The 24,268-nt window shown below is 40.8% G+C and overlaps 3 protein-coding genes and 1 long non-coding RNA gene across 4 annotated transcripts in view; 2 read left to right on the top strand and 2 right to left on the bottom strand.

The window, feature by feature from the left end:
• The window catches only part of LOC102964685 (activity dependent neuroprotector homeobox), a 33,883-nt gene extending 33,031 nt beyond the window's left edge, over positions 1 to 852 (bottom strand). The window contains exon 1 of the mRNA XM_042980156.1: positions 774 to 852. The gene's annotated coding sequence lies outside the window, so the exon portion shown is untranslated. The remainder of the gene's footprint in view (positions 1 to 773) is intronic.
• Positions 853 to 856: 4 nt separating this feature from the next.
• On the bottom strand, positions 857 to 21,157 carry DPM1 (dolichyl-phosphate mannosyltransferase subunit 1, catalytic). Its single transcript, XM_007078002.3, has 9 exons — positions 20,551 to 21,157; positions 16,832 to 16,931; positions 11,073 to 11,106; positions 8,976 to 9,052; positions 8,865 to 8,890; positions 6,836 to 6,931; positions 3,448 to 3,516; positions 1,849 to 1,963; positions 857 to 981 (listed from the first exon to the last, which is right to left on the bottom strand). Exons 1-9 carry the CDS (start codon positions 20,709 to 20,711, stop codon positions 877 to 879), a joined length of 783 nt encoding a protein of 260 aa, XP_007078064.1. The 5' UTR covers positions 20,712 to 21,157; the 3' UTR covers positions 857 to 876.
• On the top strand, positions 930 to 2,602 carry LOC122237159. The gene is made up of 3 exons (XR_006215373.1): positions 930 to 1,003; positions 1,488 to 1,598; positions 2,289 to 2,602. It is a non-coding gene; the product is annotated as an uncharacterized LOC122237159 (long non-coding RNA).
• Positions 21,001 to 24,268, top strand: MOCS3 (molybdenum cofactor synthesis 3). The gene has a single exon (XM_007099293.3). It carries the CDS (start codon positions 21,001 to 21,003, stop codon positions 22,408 to 22,410), a length of 1,410 nt encoding a protein of 469 aa, XP_007099355.3. The 3' UTR covers positions 22,411 to 24,268.

Below are 24,268 nucleotides of genomic sequence, written 5' to 3'. Positions count from 1 at the left end.
ATAAGCTATACTACAGTTAGAAATTTAGTGTTTTTGAAACACCCAGGTTAGACAAGATAGGTACACAGAACATTCGTGCTGGCTTTCAGGAACAACTTAGCCTGCAATTTACCTGGCAGAACACTTACAGCTTAGTAAGAGTAAGATGTTTAAAAAGTGCTATAGCAGCTAAGTCTTAAAAGTCATTAAAACATCGATACCTTAATATGTCATCAGTATTCTTTTCTTACTGATAGAAGCTACTGCTCAGGATAGGGGAGAAAAAAACTATGCCATCAACTGATGTCAAGTTTCCAATTCACAGTATGTATTTTAAATAGACTTGCTTTGACAGATGTAATGCTTCATCAACACAACAGCTACAAAGGGCCAAATTCTAAAATTGTGATCTGGATATATTATTTTATCTAAGAAATTTGAGATACATTTTTTAAGAAGGGGCAGATGTGTCTACTTGTTCATTCATACAGAAACAGCCATATATATTTCATGAATAAAATTAACATTTTTCTTACTTCTGACACTATTACAAAGAGCTATGAATCCAGTTTTTATATACTTCAAAATCTTCCCCATGTAAGAAATTCTGCACTCATATTCTAATGAAAGCAGTATTTTCTGGGGGGGGGGGGGGGAAACAAATACATTTATTTACAAGTCTTAATACAGCAAAATGCAAGTGAAAATTGAGAACACTGCTCGTTTTTCTAATTTAATTTGACATATAAAATGTAGTTTCCTCAGAAAAAAGATTTGTATGAAATTTACCTTACCTTATGATTTATGCTCTAAGAGTACATTTTATAAAAATCAGCAACCAGGCTTCTTTTATGTTTAAATGAATCAACATGATAAGTATAATGAATAACTTTCTTTTTATGTAGTAGCAAAAAGAGTCAATAATCCTTTCAAGAAAGAGACTATTTCATTTCCTCCCAACTTGGATTCACCGTAAACGCGATCCACGAATGATATTGGAACCTAGTTAAAAAAAATATATATGGTAAGTCAGTCTTCAAAACTATTAGAAAGGAAGTATAGCAGGCATACACCAATACAATACAAATAAAATTTAACTTCTGATAGCCAAGTCCTTCAAGTAAGTTCACAATTAGAGAATTCTTAACAGCAATCGTGTGTACCTCCAAATCTTTAAACATTTCATTATGTAAAAATCGGTCATATGAACCAAATCTCCAACTGTCTGAAAGCACTGATCCTGAATATTAAGCTGGTTTACCAAAGTTTCAGCCTGTACTTCAAGAAAAATTGATACTCCAAAAGTACAATTTTTCAGTAGTCCATTAAATTTATCTGTCACTATTTTAGTGTTAAGTTAAAAATCTTGGAACTTCCACACGAGAAATGGCAATCTAGTTAGCTATTTTCTTGCTATGAATACAAACATTAGTGTTAAGTGAGGAGAGCCTTCCCTGAGAGCTCACTAGCTGGCTGGAAATATTCCTGTCCTCTTCATTTACTCCTAGGAAATGGCAAAAGGATTCATCATTAGGGTGGCTCTTGGCAACGGCAAGAAGAAAAGGAGCAAAGACACTCATCTCACAAGGCTGGGTGACCAGAAGGGCAAAATGAATAAGGTACCAGTAGCTTTTAATCCCTTAAAAGAGAATGCTGCCTTCTATTAAGGTTTTACATCTTAGGTCAAATGTAGGTAGTAATTTGGAAGTGAAATGAATTTTCATCCTTTAGTGCACGAACATTCTAAACAACTGGAAGCTTTCCACATTTATTCAGTAGTTGTGCAAGTTAAACTTTTTATTATAAAAAGCCTAAACCTATTGTTCCTTTACAAGGAATACAGTGGACTATTTACCATCAGTTGCCTACCTCGCCAATAGTATAATTCAACTGTCTTGCCCGAACAATCATCTCCATCTGGAAGACATAGCCTTTGGAAACACATTTTTCTATTAATTTCTGTAGGACTTCTTTTCGGTATAACCTGTGAGAAATTAAAATATACATGAACACCTAGGTAAATACACTTGCCTACATGTAACCCGATCTTTGGAAAGTTCACTGGTATTTATAAAACCTAAAACTTTCACTAGCCATCTGTATGCAGAAAAGTGGTCACAGCTGATGATTATGACACTTGTCCTGAACCGGAATGGTCATGAAATATTTGGTAAATAATTTAGAATAATTTTGAAAATGAATTCTTAGTGTCTTTTAAGGAAGTTATAAAAATAGGGTAAAGTGAATCACTTGAAGCAGAACCACCCACTGTTTTTAGTTTTTAAATTTTCTTAAAATTTATTTTTCAGGTTGAACAAAGGGAAACTGTTCCAAATATTGCAACAATAGAGTTGACAGATGATGATGAATCCACAATATAAAGCAGAACACACTCAGTAACTAACAGGTGTTTCCTCACAAATGCCTATGACCAGTTTCTATTTCCCAAGATCTACTAAATAAATTCCCTGGGATAAACTGAAGTACCTCTAGGGGACTTAAGGGAGAGTTCCTGAAGAAAGTGACTGGGTTCACCCAAAGGACTTCTTAGCTCTTCTGTCTTACTCTGTAAATTTGATGGGATCTGTTTGGCCTGCAGCCCATCTAAAGTTGGGCTGGACATCTGTCCATTATACATATCTAACTGTGACCTTAATTGGTAATAGCTGTATCTTACCAGGACTGCCTCAATCCTGTGATGCCTAAGTTCCTGTCTTAACCTAGCTTAACCTAGAGTGTCAATACTTAAAAAAAAAAAAAAAAAAAGAACATTTAATAGAAAAGAGCAAGTATCAAGTAATATAAATTATCAACTAATGCATGAGGTTTAGGCCTTAAAGTAGAGGAACAGACATCTTCTAGCTTCAGAGACAAAAAAGTGGCAGTCTTTAGTCATTTGGCATGGTCATACGAAACAGTTCATCTACTATAGCAGTTCAAAAATTAAAAACATACCCCCCCCCCCAAACAAACAAAAATTACCCCTTCCCAACCTGGCAGGAGGCTTTATTCCAATTAAACAAGGCTTGCTTTTTAATTGAAAGCATATGGAGAACAAGGTAACTGAAGTCTTTAAACTTTTCTGTGGACTGTGCCATAAATATTCATATAAATTGCAGAAAATTGCTGGTAGACGTGTTCTTTGGAGCACATCACCAGTGACAGCCATGTTCTGAATAAGCAGTTGAGTAACCACCTTGGCCCTCTGGGGCCCCCCAAGGGGCTGAGCACCAGTGAGAATGTTAACAAACACACTAACCTAAGCCCTGCCTTGGATGCTCTTTGGAAAGTACACATTTTTCCTTAAGAAGATGCTTAGGCCTCATTAGCAACTCTGAAGGAACTTCAGTCGGCCTTTGTGTGTTCCAGAAGAAAAATGGGGTAGAAATGAAAAGCATTTCCTAAATAAGCCACTGTATAGCAAGAAAGTTTATATAGAAAATATAAAATTACAAGTTTTTACTGTACCTGAAACTTCCTGTTAAATCAGATGCTCCTGGTCTGAGCAAAATCTGAGTTATAAAATTGGCCCCACGGCTGTTAAATAAAACAATCAGATTTTCTTTATAAAATACATTTTTTAAACAAGAGAAACACATCTGAGATCAGAGTGCTAAAATTGCTACACAAATTTCATAAATACAACTGTTTCACAAAAATGTCAATTTTATAGGGGTGCCTGGGTGGCTCAATCAGTTAAGCATCTGACTTGAGCTCAGGTCATGATCTCATGGTTCATGAGTTTGAGCCCCACATCGGGCTCTCTTCTCTCAGTGCAAAGCCTGCTTCGGATCCTGTCTCCCTCTCTCTCTGCCCCTACCCCACTCATGCCCTCTCTTTCAAAAATAAACATTTTAAAAAATGTTAATTTTACAAAAAAGTTTAGTCAGTAAAAGATTTGGCATTCTCATTTTTCAGAAAATGGGGACTTTTATTCTCAAATGTGACATGTAGAGGGGACCTATAAAACAATCATTCTTATAAATTTTAGGTAAGAAAGGTAACATTTTAAATTCAACTTGCCTATTTGCCAACAGCCATTATTTAGAGTTATGAGCATCTCTCAGAGAGCAAAAGGGATCAGGGATTTGGAATATCCTTTTCAGATTCTAATCAGCAACGAGGGATTGTGGATTTCAAGTAATGCAACAGGTCAGTCTGCATAAATATGGCTTTTTTTTTTTTTTTTTAAAGAAAGTATACAAGTGGGAAAGGGTTTTGGTTTTTGGCAATCTGTGGAAATTGAACAAAGGTTCATTCTGAGACTGTGTCAGTCTCCTTGGGCCACTATAACTAAATACTGCAGACTGGGTGGCTTATATTTATTTCTCACAGTTCTGAAGGCTGGGAAGTCCAAGATCAATGTGCAGCAGACTTGGTTCCTGAGGAGGACCCTCTTCCTAGCTTAAAGGGCTGCCTTCATGCTATGTGCTGAGGGGAGGAGGCCAAGAGAAGCCAATCTCTCTGGTCTCTTCTTGAAAGGGCACTAATCCTACCATGAGTGCCCCATGGTCACTATATTTAAATTACCTCCCAAAGGCCCCACCTCCAAATACCAATGCTTTGGGGGTAAGGTACTTTAACACATGAATTTTAGCAAAGACATCCAGTCTACAACAATGACAGGATGTGTGCTTCCAACACAACCAAGTATCAGTTTCAAGCTATTACTAATAGCTATTATTAGTATTTCAAAAAGACTTTCCTTGCCCTTGGAAAAAGTGACTTTTTTATTGCAGCTATTTTAGTAAACTCCGATTCAGAAAAAAAAGTTTTCCGGGGCAAACTGGAAAGAACAGTTTCTCTCCAAAGCCAAGGTAACTAACTACCAAGGCCCTCCCTCGGAAAGATTATTTTTATACAAATAACATGATTAGTCATATAGCTGGGATAATGGCTAATTTCAAAAACATTTTCCCTTTCAAGATGCTTCTAATAGATAACAAAAAAATTCTAGGACACAGTTTACCTCCCCAAGATGGGTTTAATCAAAGGAAAGCATGCATATATGTTTATGTGTGTATGTATACGTATGTATTTGCAGCTCTATTCAAGCTAATGTATTTTTTTTAATGTTTATTTATTTACTTTTGAGAGAGGGAGAGAGAGAGAGCATGCACATGCACGAGTGAGCACGTGAGTAGGGGAGGGCAGAAAGAGAGGGAGACAGAGAGTCCTAAGCAGGTTCTGAGCTGTCAGCGCAGAGCCTGACATGGGGCTTGGACTCCCGAACTGAGATCACGACCTGAGCCAAAATCAGGCATTGCCGTTTAAATGACTGAGCCACCAGGGTGCCTGTCATGATAATGCATTTTTAAATGGGGGTTTGTTTTAAAATATGCAGCAAGGGTGAGACAGACTTGGATTCTACTTCTAATTCTGGATCACACAAATGAGACCTTGGGCAAGTGATTACATAATCTTTCTCAGGAGTTTATATACTAAGTCAGTGCAGACATTGACAAGTGATGACAAACACAACTCAATATAACTTAATGATCCAACTAAAAGCTGTAAATTGTATCTGATCGGGATTCCCTTATTTTAAATAAGAATTCCGATGACCAAATTCAGACGGGTCTGAGAGAGAGATCACTCATCTGTTGTTCTGAATGTTGGTTGTACAACAGAATCATCTGGAGAGCCTGTGGAAAATACTGATGGTTTTGCCCCACCTGTGGTGATCCATTCAAACGGTGTATAGTGTGTGTGTGTGTGTGTGTGTGTGTGTGCACGAGAAAGAAAGAGCGAACAGGAAAAAGTAGTGTAGGATTTTTTCTCTGCTTTATCCAACCCCTTCATTTCACTGAAGGCTGAGGGTCCTACAGGTCTTAAATGACTTGCCCAAGGTTCCACATTTAAGAAGCAGAACGGAGATTAACTCAACAGAATCTTCAATAGGGATGAAAAGGGTGATAAAAAACACTAACATTAGTAAGAATTTGTATAAAATTATGTCGTCATGTGTAACATAGTAAGCTGGATAGATCCTTTATGGATTAAAATTGACCTCATCTTCCTAAGAAGCACAAAAAAGTGATGTAGATTAAATATGCTCCCAAATTCCTTGTGGATGAAGACCAGTAAGTGGATTCTCCTTCCTCACCACTTGATTATGGGCTTGCTTTGACCAAAAAAGAATGCTGTTAGCTCCAGAGCCTAGGACTAGGAGGCCTTGCTGCTGCAGCCTTAGGACTCTTGGATGCTGCCCTTAGGATGCCATGTGAAGACACTGGCCAAGCTTTCCAGAAGGTGCAGTAGTGAGATGCCCCAGACAACGACCAGCCCCAACGACTGGATACAGGAATGAGGCCATCTTGGATCTTTCAGCCTACCTGACCCTGACCTTCCAGCTGAAGAAGCTGCAAGAATGAGCCCAGGTGAAGCTAGCAGGGGAACCATCAACCAAGTCACAGAATGAGGAGAAATAGTTGTTTTAAGTCACTAAGCTTTGACACAGTTTGTTATACAGTGATAGAAAACTGAAACAGTATGTTTCATTTCCATTTTATGATGAGGGAAGTAAGGCTAGAAAAGGTACAATATGCTATATGACACAGGGATTAAATGACACAATCAGGATTTTAACCCAGGTCTGACTCCAAAGCCTCACTACTTTTGCTGCTTAGTAATAGCTGATCATGAAGTGTCTCATTTATTTGAAATGATTACATACATTTGAGATGACTATATATATACACATATACATATGTACATACATACATACGTATATATGAAGTTAACAATCTGGTCCCAGAAATCCCAAGGCACCATGGTGATTTATAATCCAAATACCTGTTACAAACATACGTCCAGTTACACTAAACAAGAGAGAAACCATAGCACATGTCTCTACCTGATTATTTTTCTTTTCAAATCCCAGCCATATACACCTCCATTTCCTTTGTAGCGAGTTCCAGAGACAATGTCAAAATTACCCTCCTTCTGCTTCCTATAGAAAAAATCAGTTGTCAATTAGAAAAAGCTATTGAGCTTTCAATAGTTATTTTCATGAGTTATACAAAAAGAACTTTTAAGACTTGCACAGGAAATATAATGCCAAGAAAACATGAACTATACCACTAAGAAATCTTTTGATGTAATATTTCCAATTCTGATTTTTTTCCCCTTTGTTAACTTCTAAAACTAAAAAAATAGTACTTGCTGATTGTACCATGTGAAACCATCCTAAGATGTAATCTCCCTCCTTTCTGTTCTCGGCCCCATGAAGCAAACAGTGCTAAAACAGTCTGGTAACCCTCCAGGCCTTTCTCTTTGCAGAAAGATAAAGACACACGGAACTCCAGGCTTTCTGGTTGCTTTAACGAAACTGGAACCCAAAAAAGTACATTTTGCAACTGCCTTGTGTCCATTAACAACATACATAATGGAACCATGGACATCCCTATAGGTCAGCAGAGAATTTCCCCATTTTTTCCAATAGCCGCAAAAATGTCCCACAGAACACTGAACCCACATACTTACATGGTTGTTTTCATGGTGGGTTTCCCCACCCCCAACAACACAACCACAATGAAGTGTGGCAATGTTTTTCTAAATGTACATCCTGGTGCTTAGACGACCCAAAGTGGAACATAACAGATTTGCTAAAATAAAGCTTAGGAGTATTTCCAACGGATATCGCCAGAAACTACCTTCCAAAAAGGTTGTGGCAACTCACATTTCTCCGGCAATATTTGTGTGTCCACCTCCCACCCTTTCAGTTTGTAATTATGACGAACCAACGGGTAATAAAATACTCCCCCAGTTATTTCAACTGCATTTCCCTGACGACATGCCAGGGTATCTTCTCTTGGGTTCATCAGCCATTGGGCTTTCTTCTACATATGGCCTATTTCTGTCTTTCACAAATTTTCTATTCCCCTGGTTTCATTTCCTTCACAGGCCAAAGGGGCTTTTGGGTATTCAACATATAAGCAGACAAGGTATCTCTGAAGGGACTTTATGCAGAGATCAAAGGATGAGAATAGGTGGCTACGAAGGAGAAAGGAAAGAACATTTTAGCCAAAGGAGGGGGGCAGAGGGGCCAGATCACACAGCAGTTTGAAGGGCAAAGAAAAGAGCCTGAAGTGATCCAAACAGGGGAGAAACGTTACCTAGTTTTGTTTTAGTATGTTCAGCTTACACTGAGCACAGCTTCCACATTCTTACTCTGAGAGGTTTCATGTTGTTTTGGATTTTCTAAGAATACAACTATACTACCTGCAAATAAATACAATTTTGTATCCCTTATCAGTATTTATACTACATGCTTAATATGTCACTTAAAATATCCACGTATAATAACAGCTGTATGCCCAACTTGATGCATTTATTAATGATTCAACATTTCACCAATTAGTAAGATGTTTGTGTTAGGACTGGATTTCTTCATCACATTTAAGTGGTTTCCTGTTCTTTCTACTTTCAAGTTTTCATTAGAGGCGACCCAGGAAGTTTGTCAAATACCTTTTAGCATCGATAGACTCAATCATGCTTTGTTAATGTGATAAATTATGTTGATGAATTCCTGATGATGAACCATCCTGGCATTCTTGGAATAAACCCTATTTGTTCATGGTGTTTCACCCTTACGATGCAGGGCTTAATTCCATTTAACAAAGTCACCTTCCATCTTTTCCCATATTCTGGAAGAATTTAGATAACAAAGGAATTATCTGTTGCTTAGTTCCTAAAATATATCATTTAGTCACATATCTATAGTCGAGAGCCTCAAATATATATGTTGGTATCCATTTTGACAGCAAACAAAATAGCATGTCCGTTTTTAATTAGCAAAGAATGAAAAAAATGAAAAGAAGTCCAAAATCAACATAAGATAAATGATTTGAATTAGAATTTTTTCAAATATTAGAAATACCTACCTAATGAATTCAGGAATAAATTTTGGCTGAAATTAAAAAAAAAATAAACATGAAGTCAGTAAAACAGGCTTAACCTATCATGAATAGCTAACAAAAAAAGATACCACTTACATGGTGTGAGAGATCAGCATCCATAATTATTATGTAGTTTCCTGTGGCATGTTTCATTCCATGAATATATGCAGTTCCTAAAAACAAAAACATATCCATTAAAGAAAATCACCAGAAACGCTGAAGTATACTCGTGAACAGGCGAGAAATTAAATTAAGCATCTGAAAAGCATACAGCAGTTCTCCAGAGGTAAAACTAAACTACCGTTAAATCCTATTTATTCAACATAAAAAACATCTCTTGAGTCCGTTCTTTCATCTCCAACTTCACCTTAGTCCCAGGCACCATCTTCCGATGCTTGGATCCTGACCTGGCGAGTATCGCCCTGCCTCTGCTCTTCCCCATCACTCCTGTCCCATCTTCATAAAAGCTACCCAGCGAATGTCTTCTATGCTGTAAGCCTAATACACTAGAGCCCTGGTCTGGTGTCTGGGGTCAAAGGCACAACCAGGAATTATTTAGCCACCCTCATGCCTAAAAGTTCCCTATGGACCTGGCAAGTAAGGGTAAATTGGGATTTGAGGATTCCTGCATTCTCTAGGTCCAAGCCACCACAGTATCTTCTTAGTAAGGGCAAAGTCTTCTAAATATTCATGAGAGTGAGCGAGCGAGCGAGCGAGCACGGGAGTAGGGGAGGGACAGAGAGAGGACAGAGGATCGACAGAAGATCTGAAGCAGGCTCTGTGCTGAGAGCAGAGAGCCCAACACGAGGCTGGAACTCATGAACCATGAGATTATGACCTGAACTGAAGCCAGACGTTTAACCAACTGAGCCACCCAGGTGCCCCAAGGCCGAACTCAGTTCTAACTTCCTTTGCTCAAAAGTCACCATCACAGCTTTTTGGATTTCTACTGACTGGTTAGTAATTCCTGGTTGCTTTCACGGCAGTTTCCAGATTACTTCAATCCCAAAGAACTTCTGGGTTCAGATATTCAGATACTTTATGATGCCAGAGAACTAAGGGTCTTCAGGACAGCAAGTACTCGATTTTTAAGAACTGTGCTTCCAGGGCACCTGGGTGTCTCAGACGGTTAGGCATCCAACTTTGGCTCAGGTCATGATCTCACAGTGCATGAGTTTGACCCCCAAGGGATCTGTGCTGACAGCTCAGAGCCTGGAGCCTGCTTCGGATTCTGTGTCTCCCTCTCTCTCTGCCCCTCCCCTGCTTGTGTTCTCTCGTTCTCTAAAATAAATCAAATAAACATTAAAAAACAACAAAAAAGAACTGTGCTTCCTCCATGCTCTCTCAATTTTTTAATAAAATTATTATTATTTCCCAATATAAGCAACTACAACCAAAAGAAAAGAAATAAGGGCATTCAGATATTCATCTTGGAAGGACCAAGTTCATCTGAGATTTTCTATAACCTCCTATAATTAAAAGCTGGAAAAGCTTTCTTTTTTAAAAACAAAGAGTAACTGTTTATAACTTCTAAAAAAATACTCAAAGATTTAGAGCTAAAGTGGTGTGCTGGTCCCAACACATTTGCTCTCGGACCGCTTCTCTGTTCTACACTGCACGGAACTACAGTTCCCAAGGGCTCTTGTCAACTGGCTGCCAAATCGCTTTGGGAGACACCAGGGGATAGTTGCCAGGAGAGAAGAGGAAAAGTCGAAGTGTGTCCCCACTCTTACACTGCATCCCAGCACTGACTGGGTATCCCCATGGCTCCAGCTCCTGCCAGGTAGCCCCCACTCCATTATTCCAACCCTTTCTAAATAACCTGGGGTTCCTGGGCTCCAAAAGCACCATCTCCTATTGTTGCTTCTTTCGAGGGGTGGTAGCAACCACTAGCTGTTACTAGTCTGAGTAGCTTCACGGTTCCATTTGGCTTCTCAGCATTCCTTCACCTGCGTAACCAGATTCTTCGTATTAAATTCCCTACGTTGAAAGACTGACAGTGGTTTCTGCTTTCCCAACTGGGCTTTGACAGATAGAGACAACTCAAGTTAAACCATTTCAATGTCATTAAGATCATTAAAAACCATTACAGGAGGACACTGTATTTTGGCCCTGTTCCAAATTGGGAAAACACATACTGGATCACCTTACCAAGGCAAGGAGCAGGTATGAGGGGTGAGAGGTTATACTTACCCAGTCCTAACTTCTTCTCACGTGGTCTTAGAAGCTACAAGAATAAGAAACAGCATTTTAACACACACACACACACACAAAACTATTAAAAATTATTTTTTTATAGGTACTTACCCTTTTTAACAGAAACATAGTTCCATACATTAGACCTTATATTAGACATTAAAGCAAAGTATGCTTAACATTTTTTGCCAAAGTGAAAAAGTGCTTAGTATTTAATAACAAATCAAATAGTTTAACAGCTTGGAAAATTTCACCCCAACACTGCAGGCCAAATTTTAAACATTTTTTTTTCCTGGAGTTACCCACCAGAAAACAGTATGTAACAATATATTATATCTATTACTTAGCATTTTGAACAACATCTACTGGTTCCTTCCCCTAGGAAAACTGAGGATTTAACCCACTTATTCCATATCTTCTTGGAATATTTGATAGCCACATTTGTTTCCCCAATTCCTTTTGTGATTTTAATGATTTAGTTTTTAGTTCTTGATTTTCCTTTTTATTTTTCTCAATTACAAAAACACAGGCTTAAGATTACAAGTTAGACAATATATGGTCATTCATTAGTTAATGGCATTCAGTTTGGTTCCAGGTATCTGCCACTACAAATATACCTACAACAAAGACACTTGTACATATATCCTTTTGTATAGGTCCTGTTTTCTTTCTTTCTTTTTTTTTTTTTTAAATGTTTGTTTATTTTTGAGAGAGAGAGAGCGTGAGCAGGGGAGGGGCAGAGAGAGGAGACACAAAATCTGAAGCAGGCTCCAGGCTCTGAGCTGTCGGCACAGAGCCCAAAGCGGGGCTCAAACTCACTAGCTGTGAGATCATGATCTGGGCCAAAGTCGGATGCTTAACCGACTGAGCCACCCAGGCGCCCCGTTTTCTTTTTTATATAAAGTTTATTTACTTATTTTGAGAAAGAGAGTGCACCAATGAATGGAAGCGCACCACTGAGTGAAAAGGAGTGGGGAAGGGGCAGAGAGAATCCCAAGTAGGCTCCATGCTATCAGCACTGAGCCCTAGGCAGGACTTGATCTCAGGAACCAGGAGATCATGACCTGAACAGAGATCAAGAGTCAGATGTTTAACTGACTGGGCCACCCAGGTGTCCCAAGGTCCAGTTATTTCTGTAATTAGCACCCTAAAAGTTGAATCACTGGCTGAAAGGGTATTTATACTCCTTTCTTTGAACTCCTTTTATGATCTTAAATGCTGACATCACTCCATCAACTTATCCTGACTTTATCCTTGGATGACCTCATTACATTCTCTAATGCCACAATTACATGACTTTAGGGTTATATTCCTAAATATATACATATACAAACATATATATTTAATGTTTATTTTTGAGAGAGACAAAGCACATGAGGGGGAGGGGTAAGGCAAAAGGGGGACAGAGGAGGATCCAGAGTGGGCTCTGTGCTGATAGGAGACAGCCCGATGTGGGGCTCGAACTCACAAACCACAAGACCATGACCTGAGCCAAAACCCAGAGTTGGATGCTTAACCACCTGAGCCGCCCAGGTGCCCCGAAACCCAGAGTTGGATGCTTAACCACCTGAGCCACCAAGGTGCCCCTAGGGTTATATTCCTAACAAAAAAAATTGTAGTTTTTCTTTTCTTACTGTTTCTTACACAGCTCAAGTAGACTCACTACTGAGCCTATCTTGTCCCCTTCTGCATTTGCCAGTCTATAAGCAGGCTGCCTCAGACTGCAAATCTCTAAACAGAGTATTTTCAGTTCAATTCAACCAGGACAGATTGTAGTACTTTTTACTATATGCAAACTGCATGCAAGTCTTGGGGAGGAACAAAGACAAAATACACTTCTGCTTGATGAGCTCTTACAGGAGAACTAGACATTCAATCAACCATGTACAGTAATTAAAATTTACTGAACAGGGAGGGGCGCCTGGGTGGCTCAGTCAGTTAATTGTCCGACTTCAGCTCAGGTCATGATCTCATAGCTCGTGAGTTCGAGCCCTGCGTCCGGCTCTGTGCTGACAGCTCAGAGCCTGGAGCCTGCTTCGGATTCTGTGTCTCCCTCTTTCTCTGCTCCTCCCCCACTCGTGCTCTGTCTCTCAAAAATAAATGAGCATTAAAAAAAATAAAGTTCACCTTAGATCTTCTAATCCTATGTTTCTGCTAGAAAAGTCTTTTCTCAAGTGTTTATAAAACATAAACCACGCTGCATATGAAAGAATGCTGTGCTACAGTTAAAAGAATGAGAAAATTTAGTAATAAAAGATCTCCAAGCTATAATTACAAATCAACAGAATAATGCAGGAAGATTACATCTATGTTAAAAAAACAAAAGCACCACCCTACCCAGTTCTCCACATGTAGACCCATGCGCACACATGCACAAAGGTCTGAGGCCACCCCCACCAAACTGCTGACAGAGGTCTCCCCTGGGGAAGGGACTAGGAGGTTCATAAACGGCAACTTCAGTTTTATCAGTAACTTTTTCATTTGACAACAATGTAGTTTTTTCATTTCTTACGTAATAACACACTGTTTCGTTTAGCGTGCTGTACTTTCAAATCCTTAATTCCACCCCCTTCCTTTTCTGCCCCCTCACATCAATGAGGATGGCTCAAAGCAGTAAAGGGCACAACAGAGCTTATCTCACAGCCATCAGGACAAGTGTGAACTCACAGAAAGTACGTGCAGGAGTGCTGGGCACACACTCTGATGAATGCTCACCACAACTGCTTATAAGATACTTCATGTGACCCTATGATTTGGTAAAACGCTTATTTTCTAAAGCATTTTTACTATAGAAAATCTTGATGACATTTTAGAAAAACCAGGATCAACAGTATTTGAGTGGACTTTTTTTTTTTTTTTTTTTTTACCATAATGAAAATAAATCTTCAGCTAAGAAAGGCTAATTGTAGTGGCGCCTGGGTGGCTCAGTCGGTTGGGCGTCCGATTTCGGCTCAGGTCATGATCTCACGGTTTGAGTTCGAGCCCCACATCGGGCTCTGTGTGCTGACAGCTGGAAGCCTGGAGCTGCTTTGGGTTCTGTGTCTCCTTCTGTCTCTGCCCCTCCCCCACTTGTGATCTGTCTCTCTCTCTCTCTCTCTCTCACTCTCTGACTCTCTCACGCGCACTCTCAAAACATAAAAAAAAAAAGGCTAATAATTGTACTTTCTTCCTGTTTTGCAATTCCTTACTATTAATGAGGCTCCCTTTTTTTTTCATTTTATTTTTTCCATTTTTGGCTGTTTATAGTTCTTATGAATTATGGTTTTGTACATCTCATTAGGATACTGATCTTTTCGTCAGAGGTAATATTTTGGTATTTTTAAGTAGTCAAACCTCTCAATCTTAGTTATATTTGATGTTTTAAAAGTAATGAAGATGCATTACATTATCAGAACTTGTAAAATAGTAAACTATGGAATAATATAGGTGATATAATCTGACCTCAGGTTGGAGGCTGAAACAGATGATGTAAATCAAATGTCATGTAAGCACTCGACATAGAAAGGCTGAAGCCCTCCACAACCTCAGCTCTCCCTGACCTACATAACCATCATTAACAGTTCAAGGTATGTGCCTCTACTTTTGTATGGTCCCACCTCTGCTATTTATTAGCTATATGACATTGGAAGTGACTTAACCTCTTGGCTCAGTTTCTTCACATAGAGTTAAAAAACAAACTTCCTTCATTTTCTGAAACATTCATTCCAGCCAGTTTGAAAGACCAGCAAACAAAGCATCGGGTGCTTAATGTTTTGAGATATTGTAAAATAGCTTCAATAATAATCCTTCTCCATCTTCTCTCCCAAGTAAACTTGTGGCACTTGTCACTTAAAAGCAAGAAGGGCCATTTCTGGCATGGCCTGATATTGTTGAGGGGGAAAAAAGGGCAATTTTTCTAGTTTAAATGATTTGAATATCATAAAATAACAAAGGAACTGTAAGAAAATTGTAATAGTGAATGCAGTTTTTTTCCCATTATTTTGAATTTTATTGGTTGATGGGAAAAATGGAACTCTTTGAGGGCCATATTGTTTTAGCATTTGAAAAGGTCAATTTAGTAGACATACCCTAAGATCAATCAATTATACCTCAGGGCTGAAGTTCTATGGCAAAAGTATTCAAAGTATTGTCAGGTTGATATTCCTGGCTTAAACAGAAGTGCCTAACTCAGAGTATTCTACATGTAACATGTGATTTAGTGGCTTTGGCCCGGAACTTGTAAAAGAAAAACTGGGGGACTGTGGCCAAAAAAACGAACCTAGCATCATAAGAAGTCACTGACAGAAGGCTGGAAATCTGTCAACTTTTAATCTCTTCCTGTACATCTGGAGGAGGATTGGAAGGGTGATAGATCTTTGAGGTGCCCAGGTGTGATATGGAAAGAATAACTAGTATAGGAGAGATTTACTATGTGTGTAAGAGAAACATGTTCCCCTTAAATGCTTCCCTTCCATCAACCAATATCTCCTCCAACTTGTGCACCCTGCCACAGTTTTTTTTTATAATGCTTAATTGCTATTTCTTAAGATGAAAATATCAACAAAGGTTCTCCAAGAGACCTCTTTCTTCGTATCTATACCAATGGTTCTCTTTTGGGAGGAGTGGACAATTTTGCCCACAAGAGGTCATTTGATGATACTCACAGACATTTTTGGTGGCCACACTGGGGAGACGGGCTGCTAATGGCATCTAGTGGATGGAGTCCAGGGATGATGCTAAATGTCCTGTAACATACAGGACAGTCCCCCACATCTAAGGATTATTAGGTCCAAAATGTCAATTGTGCCGAGACTGAGAAACTCTGGTCCATACAAATTCTAAAATACCCAATGCTCAGAATGTGTTTAAATCTGGATTCAACTGTCTGCTTGGGCCCCAAAATTACCTAAAGTAGAGCTCACAAGTGTATTCAAACACTTATGAATAAAAACCATTATAAAAATAAACCAGTGGTCAAAAATAAAAATTATAGGGGCACCTGGGCGGCTGAGTCAGTTAAGTGTCCAACTTTGGCTCATATCACGATCTCGAGCTTCCTGAGTTTGAGCCCTGCCTGTCAGGCTCTGTGCCATCAGGCTCTGTGCTGACAGCTTGGAGCCTGGAGCCTGCTTCAGATTCTCTCTGCCCCTCCCCTGCTCACACTCAGCCTCTCTCTATCCCTCAAAAATGAACATTAAAAAAACCATTTTAATAAAAAATAAAAATTATAAAGCCATTATAAAATGAATTCTACATCTAAGTTACTCCAGCAGAAAAACAACACCCTTTAACGTACAGTGGGAAACTCTATAAAGTTCAAGACTCAGAGAGTCAATCTACTCCCAGATGATTGTTCTACAAAGAAAGATGCCAAGTGCTCTGACAAATAGAAAGATGCCAACTTCACATGGAAACAATCACGTTTCCCAGCTACAAGCTTTTATAGTTGCAAAAAAGGGGAGCAAGAAAGATCATGACACATATTACTAATTGCAATCTAGTTCCATTAATATTCCTGTCAATATCATGCTTTAATTTTGCCCTTCAAGAAAACTCATCTGCAGAGTAAGTTCTGAAAACAGACTTTATCCAAAGGCTCACTATTTTGCTGTAAAATTGCTACTGACCCAATTTATCAAAGACATGGAAAAACTCAAGCAAGATGTTCTTTTTCATTTCAGTTTCTAGGAAAACAGATTGCCTTTTAAGTATTGTCATTTCTCATCTTTCCCCTACAAACACAACTAATGTGACAGAAGAATGTTCACATGACTTACAATTTTGTCTGACCCATAGATCTTCTCCAACTGTTCAGCAACATCCCTTGTTCCATCTGGGCTTCCATCATCTATGATTATAATTTCATAGCTGATTCCACTAAAATAAAAAAAAAAAGTTTGTATTGCTTGCAGAGACAATACTCTCCAATTAAAAAATAACTTTAAAATTACTATTTCCTCACCAATATAAGTGGGAATTTATGTCATATTAATCACCAAAGAAAACTTCAATTACCAAATGAAACAAATGTCAAACATTTAGTACTTCACCTCCAAACTCGGCAGCCTATGGATAAAAACGTTACAATGAAGTCCTGAGATAAAAAAAAATTCTCAAATCAAAAACACACTCTTTAGTTTAAAAACTCACAGCGATTACATATACATCCGTCCATTATATACCATAGGATATCATAAAATTTTACTTACCTACTTTGGAAGTGGAATTATAGAACCTTAGCATCAAGTCTTAGTTATAAAAAATATTTCAAAAGTACACTTAAAAGATATCTCAAGGGGCGCCTGGGTGGCTCAGTCAGTTGAGTGTCTGACTTCGGCTCAGGTCATGATTTTGCGGTTCATGAGTTCGAGCCCCACGTCAGGCTCTGTGCTGACAGCTCAGAGACTGGAGCCTGCTTCAGATTCTGTGTCTTCCACTCTTTCTGCCCCTCCCCAGGCTGGCGCTTTGTCTCTGTCTCTCAAAAAAAAAAAGCTTAAAAAAAAAGATATCTCAAGTTGACTGAGTTGCTGAGTTAATATTCTTTTATTTATTTTTAATGTTCTATTTGAGAGAGACAGTGTGCATAGGGGCGGGGGCGGGGGCGGGGGCGGTGAAGCAGAGAGAAGGGAAGACAGAATCCCAAGCAGACTCCATGCACTCAGCATGGAGACAGAGACCCATGCAGGGCTCTAACACACAAACCGCAAGATCATGACTTGAGCAGAAATTAAGAGTTGGCCACAACCCATTGAGCCACCTTAGACTGAATATTCTTTTAAATTTAATCCCAAATAAATTTAAATAACATAATCAGGAACAAATAGGATTTCATTTCATCTGTTAAAAAACCCTCTTTAAAATGGTGACATAATCTTTACACCACTATTTCAAATAGTTGTACCATTATCTCAGTCATTAGAAAGAGCACAGAAAATTACATAAGATTTTAATGTGCTTCAAAATTAAAATCTCTCTGCTGGCTCTCCATTAACTTTATGTTACAGTTTCTATTCTAAAAATAAGCCAACACAATACTTGGATGTACATGTGATCACTGCATCTTCCTCCACCCCCCTTTTGGATTTTTTTTGGACAACTTTATTGGGAAACTTAAGGACAAAGTAAAGGAAGCACACCAAACCCCCACAACACTGTTTCCTCTTGGTCTTAATAAACATATGTAAGGAAATCAGCAAGAAAACATTCATTCTGTTAAAAGGCTTTCAAAAGTCAGCCCCAAAATCCAAAAAGAAGGCTAAAATCAGCCCATCTGTTAAGCCTTCTCCCCTAGGTGCTTTAGTACTTAACAAGCCAAAACCTGCTAAGATGTTGATTCCAGTTGATATGCTGAAAGAGATATACTTCATAAAGAAATGAAGTCATTCGTAAGCAAATTATTCCTTTCTCTCGTTTCAAAGTGCCCAGAACACCTGAGGGTAAGGTAGTTTAAAGGAATCAAGCTAAACTCCCTTTAAGTAATCTGACCATAGCTGAAAATAGCTGTTTCCTTCATTAAACATCACTCTGATTAAAGGAAAAAATATTTGAGAATCAGAAGACAAAATAAACAAGATCAACTATATTAAGATAATTTCTCTAATGTGCAAAGTGTTTGTAAAAACCAAAATAAAAAATAAAGAAAAAGATATGAGTACAAAAACTGCAAGGAGCCATGTACATTAAGACAGTTAGTTACAGGGCGCCTGGGTGGCTCAGTCGGTTAGCGTCTGATTCTTGATTTCAGCTTAGGTAATTTCATGATTCGTGAGTCTGAGCTCCACGTTGGGCTCTGTGCTGGCAGTGTGGGGCCTGCCTGGGATTCTCTCTCTCTCTCTCTCTCTCTCTCTCTCAAAATAAATAAAATAAACTTTAAAAAAAAAAGCAGGGGCGCCTGGGTGGCGCAGTCGGTTAAGCGTCCGACTTCAGCCAGGTCACGATCTCGCGGTCAGTGAGTTCGAGCCCCGCGTCAGGCTCTGGGCTGATGGCTCGGAGCCTGGAGCCTGTTTCAGATTCTGTGTCTCCCTCTCTCTCTGCCCCTCCCCCGTTCATGCTCTGTCTCTCTCTGTCCCAAAAATAAAATAAAAAACGTTGAAAAAAATTAAAAAAAAAAAAAAAGCAATATTTTTCACCAATTAGTGTTTTCAAAAATGTTAAGTTTAATAAAGCTCAGGTTGGCTGGTTGGTAGGGAAACAGGCACTCTCCAAATAATGCTAGTCCTAAGGTGGTACAATCTTTTTTTCTGCGAGCAATTTGTTGATTTTTATATTTTTGAGAGAGAGAGAGAGAGAGAGAGAGAGAGAGAGAGAGTGAGTGTAGGGGAGGGGCAGAGAGAGAGGGAGACAGAAGATGAAAGGTGGGCTCTGCACTGAGGGCAGGTATGGGGTTGGAGCTGCGAGATCATGACCTGGGTTGAAGTCAGATGCCCAACCGACTGAGCCACCAGGTGCCCCTAAAGCTTTTTTAGTTTTTGTTTTTGTTTTGTTTTTTGAGAGAGAGCAAGCGTGACCATGCAAGCAGGAGAGGGAATAACTGTCAATTTTAAGCACATCAGTTGACCCAGTAATTCCATCCTGAAGACTTTATCCCCAGTACACTAGTAAAAGTATGAGCATGTTTGTTTGCTGTAACAGTCATTTAATAAAGGAGCATTCAGTGTGTGTCAAGCGCTCTTCTAAATGCTGGACAATATGGTGTGAACAAAGTACCTGTTTTCATTCGTAAAACAAAAGTCAAAAAAGAAAAACAAGAAAGCTCTAGAAATAATCTGTGTTCACGGAGATGACCTGGTTAAATTATAACACAGCCATATAGAAAGTTACTTAATTTTCGAAGTTTGTATGTGTTGATACAGAAAGATCTTCATCTATACGCGATCCCACTGGATCTAAAACAAGCTACTTCATACTGATACCAGGATCTTCCGAAATCTTAAAAACATTGTATAACACTTTCAAATTCAAACTCTAAAAGCCCCAGTTTCTAGCAACCACACCAAACATCCACTAGTGACCAACGAAGTTGCCCAGGCCAGCAGCAGCTCCCTAACCCACAGAGATCAAACCTCATGCTTACATAAGCACTCAGCACGGGGGCGGGAGTGAGCGTGCTCGGTTAGTCTCCCGGCTCCTGCCGCATCCTGACCATCCAGAAGTAGGAGTGAGGTCAAGCTTTCAACCTCGCTCCGACTGAAAAGGTGGACAACGCTACTAAGAAAAAGACAACCAGGGGCGTGGGGTGGGGTTGGGGGACAGAGGATGGGAGTGTACAATAAAAGGAACGTCTCATAAAACCCAAGGGCAAGAATGAGAACCCGAGACACAGAATGAACCCCAGAAGTATCCGCCGCCTCTTTCTCGCAGGGTGGCCTTCTCCCCGAGGCTTCCCTCAAGAGCCGAAGGGAGGCCTGCAGGGACTCCTCGCGCAGCCAACTGCCGACACCCAGGCAGGCGAAGCCAGCTCATCTCATTCCTCAGGGAGGGCGGCAGGGCACGCTACCTCTCGGAGAAGCTTTTCACCAGCAGCCACACGATGAGCGGTAGGTTCTCGCGCTCGTTGTAAGTGGGCAAAAGCACCGAATACTTGTCCTGTCGCGGGACGCGCCCCTCCGGCTCCCGCCGAGACCTACGAGGGCTGCCGCTCGCTTCCTCGGAGGCCATGGCGGAACTGCGCGAGACGCCGGAAACGGAATGACGTCACGTGGCGCGGGAAGGGGCGGGTCGGACCGTACGAAATTCGGGAAGAGGGGGACAGTCTTTGTGGCCAGGTTCTAGTTCTCCTAAGGCTCTCCTCATGGTTCCGTTGGAAATATCCAGGAACTATAAATCTTTAAACTTGAATCTTAGGGTTTCTTCAGGAAGTTCATGTCTAGTTTTCGCTTTTTTCCCCAGCTCCGTAAAATTATTTAGTTTATTCCAGTCGCTAGGAGACGGCAAGCCGGAAGCGGAAATGCTCTTCAGGACAACTTCCGGGAGGGGCGCCATGGCTTCCAGGGAGGAGGTACTCGCCTTGCAGGCTCAAGTTGCCCAGCGCGAGGAGGAGCTGAGTTTCCTGAAGCAGAAGCTGGCGGCGGCTGTTTTGGCGGAGCAGGAGCCAGAGCGGCTGGTTTCGGTATCACCCCTGCCGCCGAAGGCCTCCCTGTCTCGAGATGAGATTTTGCGCTATAGCCGGCAGTTGGTGCTTCCTGAGCTGGGCGTGCAGGGACAGCTGCGCCTGGCCGCTGCATCGGTGCTAGTAGTGGGCTGCGGTGGGCTCGGCTGCCCGCTGGCGCAGTACCTGGCAGCGGCCGGCGTAGGCCGCCTTGGCCTTGTGGACTACGACGTAGTAGAAATGAGCAACTTGGCCCGCCAGGTGCTGCATGGCGAGGCACTGGCCGGGCAGGCCAAGGTCTTTTCGGCCGCCGCCTCGCTGCGCCGCCTCAATTCGGCGGTGGAGTGCGTGCCTTATGCGGAGGCGCTTACGCCAGCCACGGCGCTAGACTTAGTCCGCCGTTATGACGTGGTGGCTGACTGCTCTGACAACGTGCCCACTCGCTACCTGGTTAATGACGCATGTGTGCTAGCCGGCCGGCCTCTCGTGTCAGCCAGCGCCCTGCGCTTTGAGGGCCAAATCACGGTCTACCACTATGACGGCGGGCCTTGCTACCGCTGCGTATTCCCTCAGCCACCTCCTGCGGAGACAGTGACCAACTGCGCGGATGGCGGGGTGCTCGGTGTCGTAACCGGGGTCCTGGGCTGCTTGCAGGCGCTGGAAGTGTTGAAGATCGCAGCAGGCCTGGGCCCGTCTTACAGCGGCAGCCTGTTGATCTTTGATGCGCTCAGAGGACATTTTCGTTGTATTCAGCTTCGGGGCCGCAGGCCTGACTGTGCAGCTTGTGGGGAGCGGCCCACAGTGACTGCCCTGGAGGATTACGAAGCCTTCTGTGGCTCCTCAGCCACTGATAAGTGCCGCTCTCTGCGGTTGCTGAGCCCAGAGGAGCGAGTTTCGGTCACCGACTATAAGCGACTTCTGGATTCCGGCTCACCCCACCTGTTGCTGGACGTTAGGCCTCAAGTGGAGGTGGACATCTGTCGTTTGCCTCATGCCTTACACATCCCTTTGAAACGTTTGGAACGGAGGGATGCAGAGAGCCTGGAACTCTTAGGAGAAGCTATCCGGGAAGGGAAGCAGGGCACACAGGAAGGGGCAGCTTTCCCGGTTTATGTGATTTGCAAACTGGGCAATGACTCCCAGAAAGCCGTGAAGATCCTGCAGTCCTTGACAGCAGTCCAGGAGTTCGAATCGTTCACAGTTCAAGATGTTGTGGGGGGCCTTATGGCCTGGGCTGCCAAAATCGATGGAACATTTCCGCAGTACTGAGGTGGATGGGAGAGTCTGACCTGAGGAAGATGGCTGGGTTACCCAAAAGATACATTTATTTGCATTTTTTTTTTCAGGAACGTATGGAAGAGCCTGAATACCTCAACTCCTTTATATAAGGGGCTTTGTTGTCGTAACGTATTGGATGCTGTCGTTTTCAGTTATATTACCGTTTCTGAGATCTGTCTTGTGTTTTTAGCACTCGGATGAGGTCTTGAACGTGTGAGTTATAATGTTAAGTGACAGGGTTTTGCGTTTTGATAGATCGTGTGTCCTTTTTTGTCCACCTCCCTCAATCAAACAGTACTTTAAATCGTCCGTTTTGATGCTTGGAAAAGTGTTGTAAACGTAGTTTTACTAAATTGATCACAGATGATATACTTAAGGTCAGTTTAATGTTTGCTAAGACATTGTTTGGGTCTTTTTTCTACTTCAAAGGATAGACTATATTGCTACCGAAGTAAGTGTTTAAAATGTAAATTGTTTTAATTATGTGGGGAAGGGTCATTCTATGAAACATTTTGGATTAATATCAAAGTGAGATATTTGTAGTTTAGCAAGATAAAACTTTGTAGTCTGTCAGTTTCTCTTACAAATTGATGATTTAGAAAAAATGTTTCTTATAGTGTTGTATACATGATATACTGCGGTTTGGCTTGCTTTGATGTCTTCAAGCTTAAGTCCCAACCTTCTGCCCTCCCCTGCCCTTTTTTCCTTATCCAACCTGTTATGTTTCTTTCTTGCTTTACTGGCCAAGGACCCCAAATACAATACTGAATTAAAGTGGAATAGGGAGCATTCTTACCTCCTTCACAATCAGGTGAAAAACTTGACTATTTGACCAGTATTACTTGTTATTGCTTTACCAGAGATTCCCTTTAGCAGATTAAAGAATTTTCCTTCCGTGTATAGTTTGCTAAGCTTTGGTTGAATTCGTCAAGTGCTTTTTCTGCATTATTATGTGCTGCTTTTTTTTCACTTCGGTTAATGCAGTAAACTACATTGATTCTTTCTATGGTGGCAAAACCCACACACACACACACACACACACACACACACACAAACACAGTTTACCCCTCAATAACTTTCAGGCATACAATACAGTATTGTCAACCACATGCACACGCTGTGCAATAGATCCCGGAGCCCCCATCCCACATGGCTGAAACACCCACCAAACAGCTCCCCACTTCTCCCCTTCAATTTACTCTTTCTACTTTGATTTAATCTATTTTATTCCAGGATTTTATGGCAGTACAAATTGTAGGTGCTTTTATGTTTACTTACTAAACAACATTTTCATGAGATGGAAGGTAGTCTGCCTAACTTCTAAATACGTACAAAATTAAAAGCAAAGATTTGGTGAGTATCTGGGGCAAATTGAGTACATGCCATGTCAAAAGAGCCTCCACTCTCCAGCTGATTGTTGCCTGCCAGTCTATAATTCTCAGAAATCACAGATGTGTGGAATCTTTGTATCTCTGGCTACAATATATATACATAGAATATATACAGTATATATACAAAGTTTATGTGGGCCAGACAAAACCTTCTGCAGGTCAGATTTACTCAGCAGTCTGCAATCTCTGATATAGACTCTTAGTTTATCATAAAAGGATGGTATTATTTACCAAATGCAAAATTAGGATAGCCCTTAACTTTTTAACCGTGAAATACGGTAACCCAGGTTACAGGAGCAGGTTTCTTGTGCTTTTTCCCCGAGGAGTTGTGGAAATGAATGACTGAGGCCAGGAGAAGAGAACAGAGATAGCAGGCCTGTGTCTCAGCTTCTTGCTTCCAGGACAAAAGCTGCTTCTGATCCATATTAAACAATAAAGTGGACGTAGGAACTCTTTGA

This window comes from Panthera tigris, chromosome A3, assembly GCF_018350195.1.
Source record: "Panthera tigris isolate Pti1 chromosome A3, P.tigris_Pti1_mat1.1, whole genome shotgun sequence".
NCBI lineage: Eukaryota > Metazoa > Chordata > Mammalia > Carnivora > Felidae > Panthera > Panthera tigris.
This window is presented reverse-complemented; position numbering and strand designations above follow the sequence as displayed.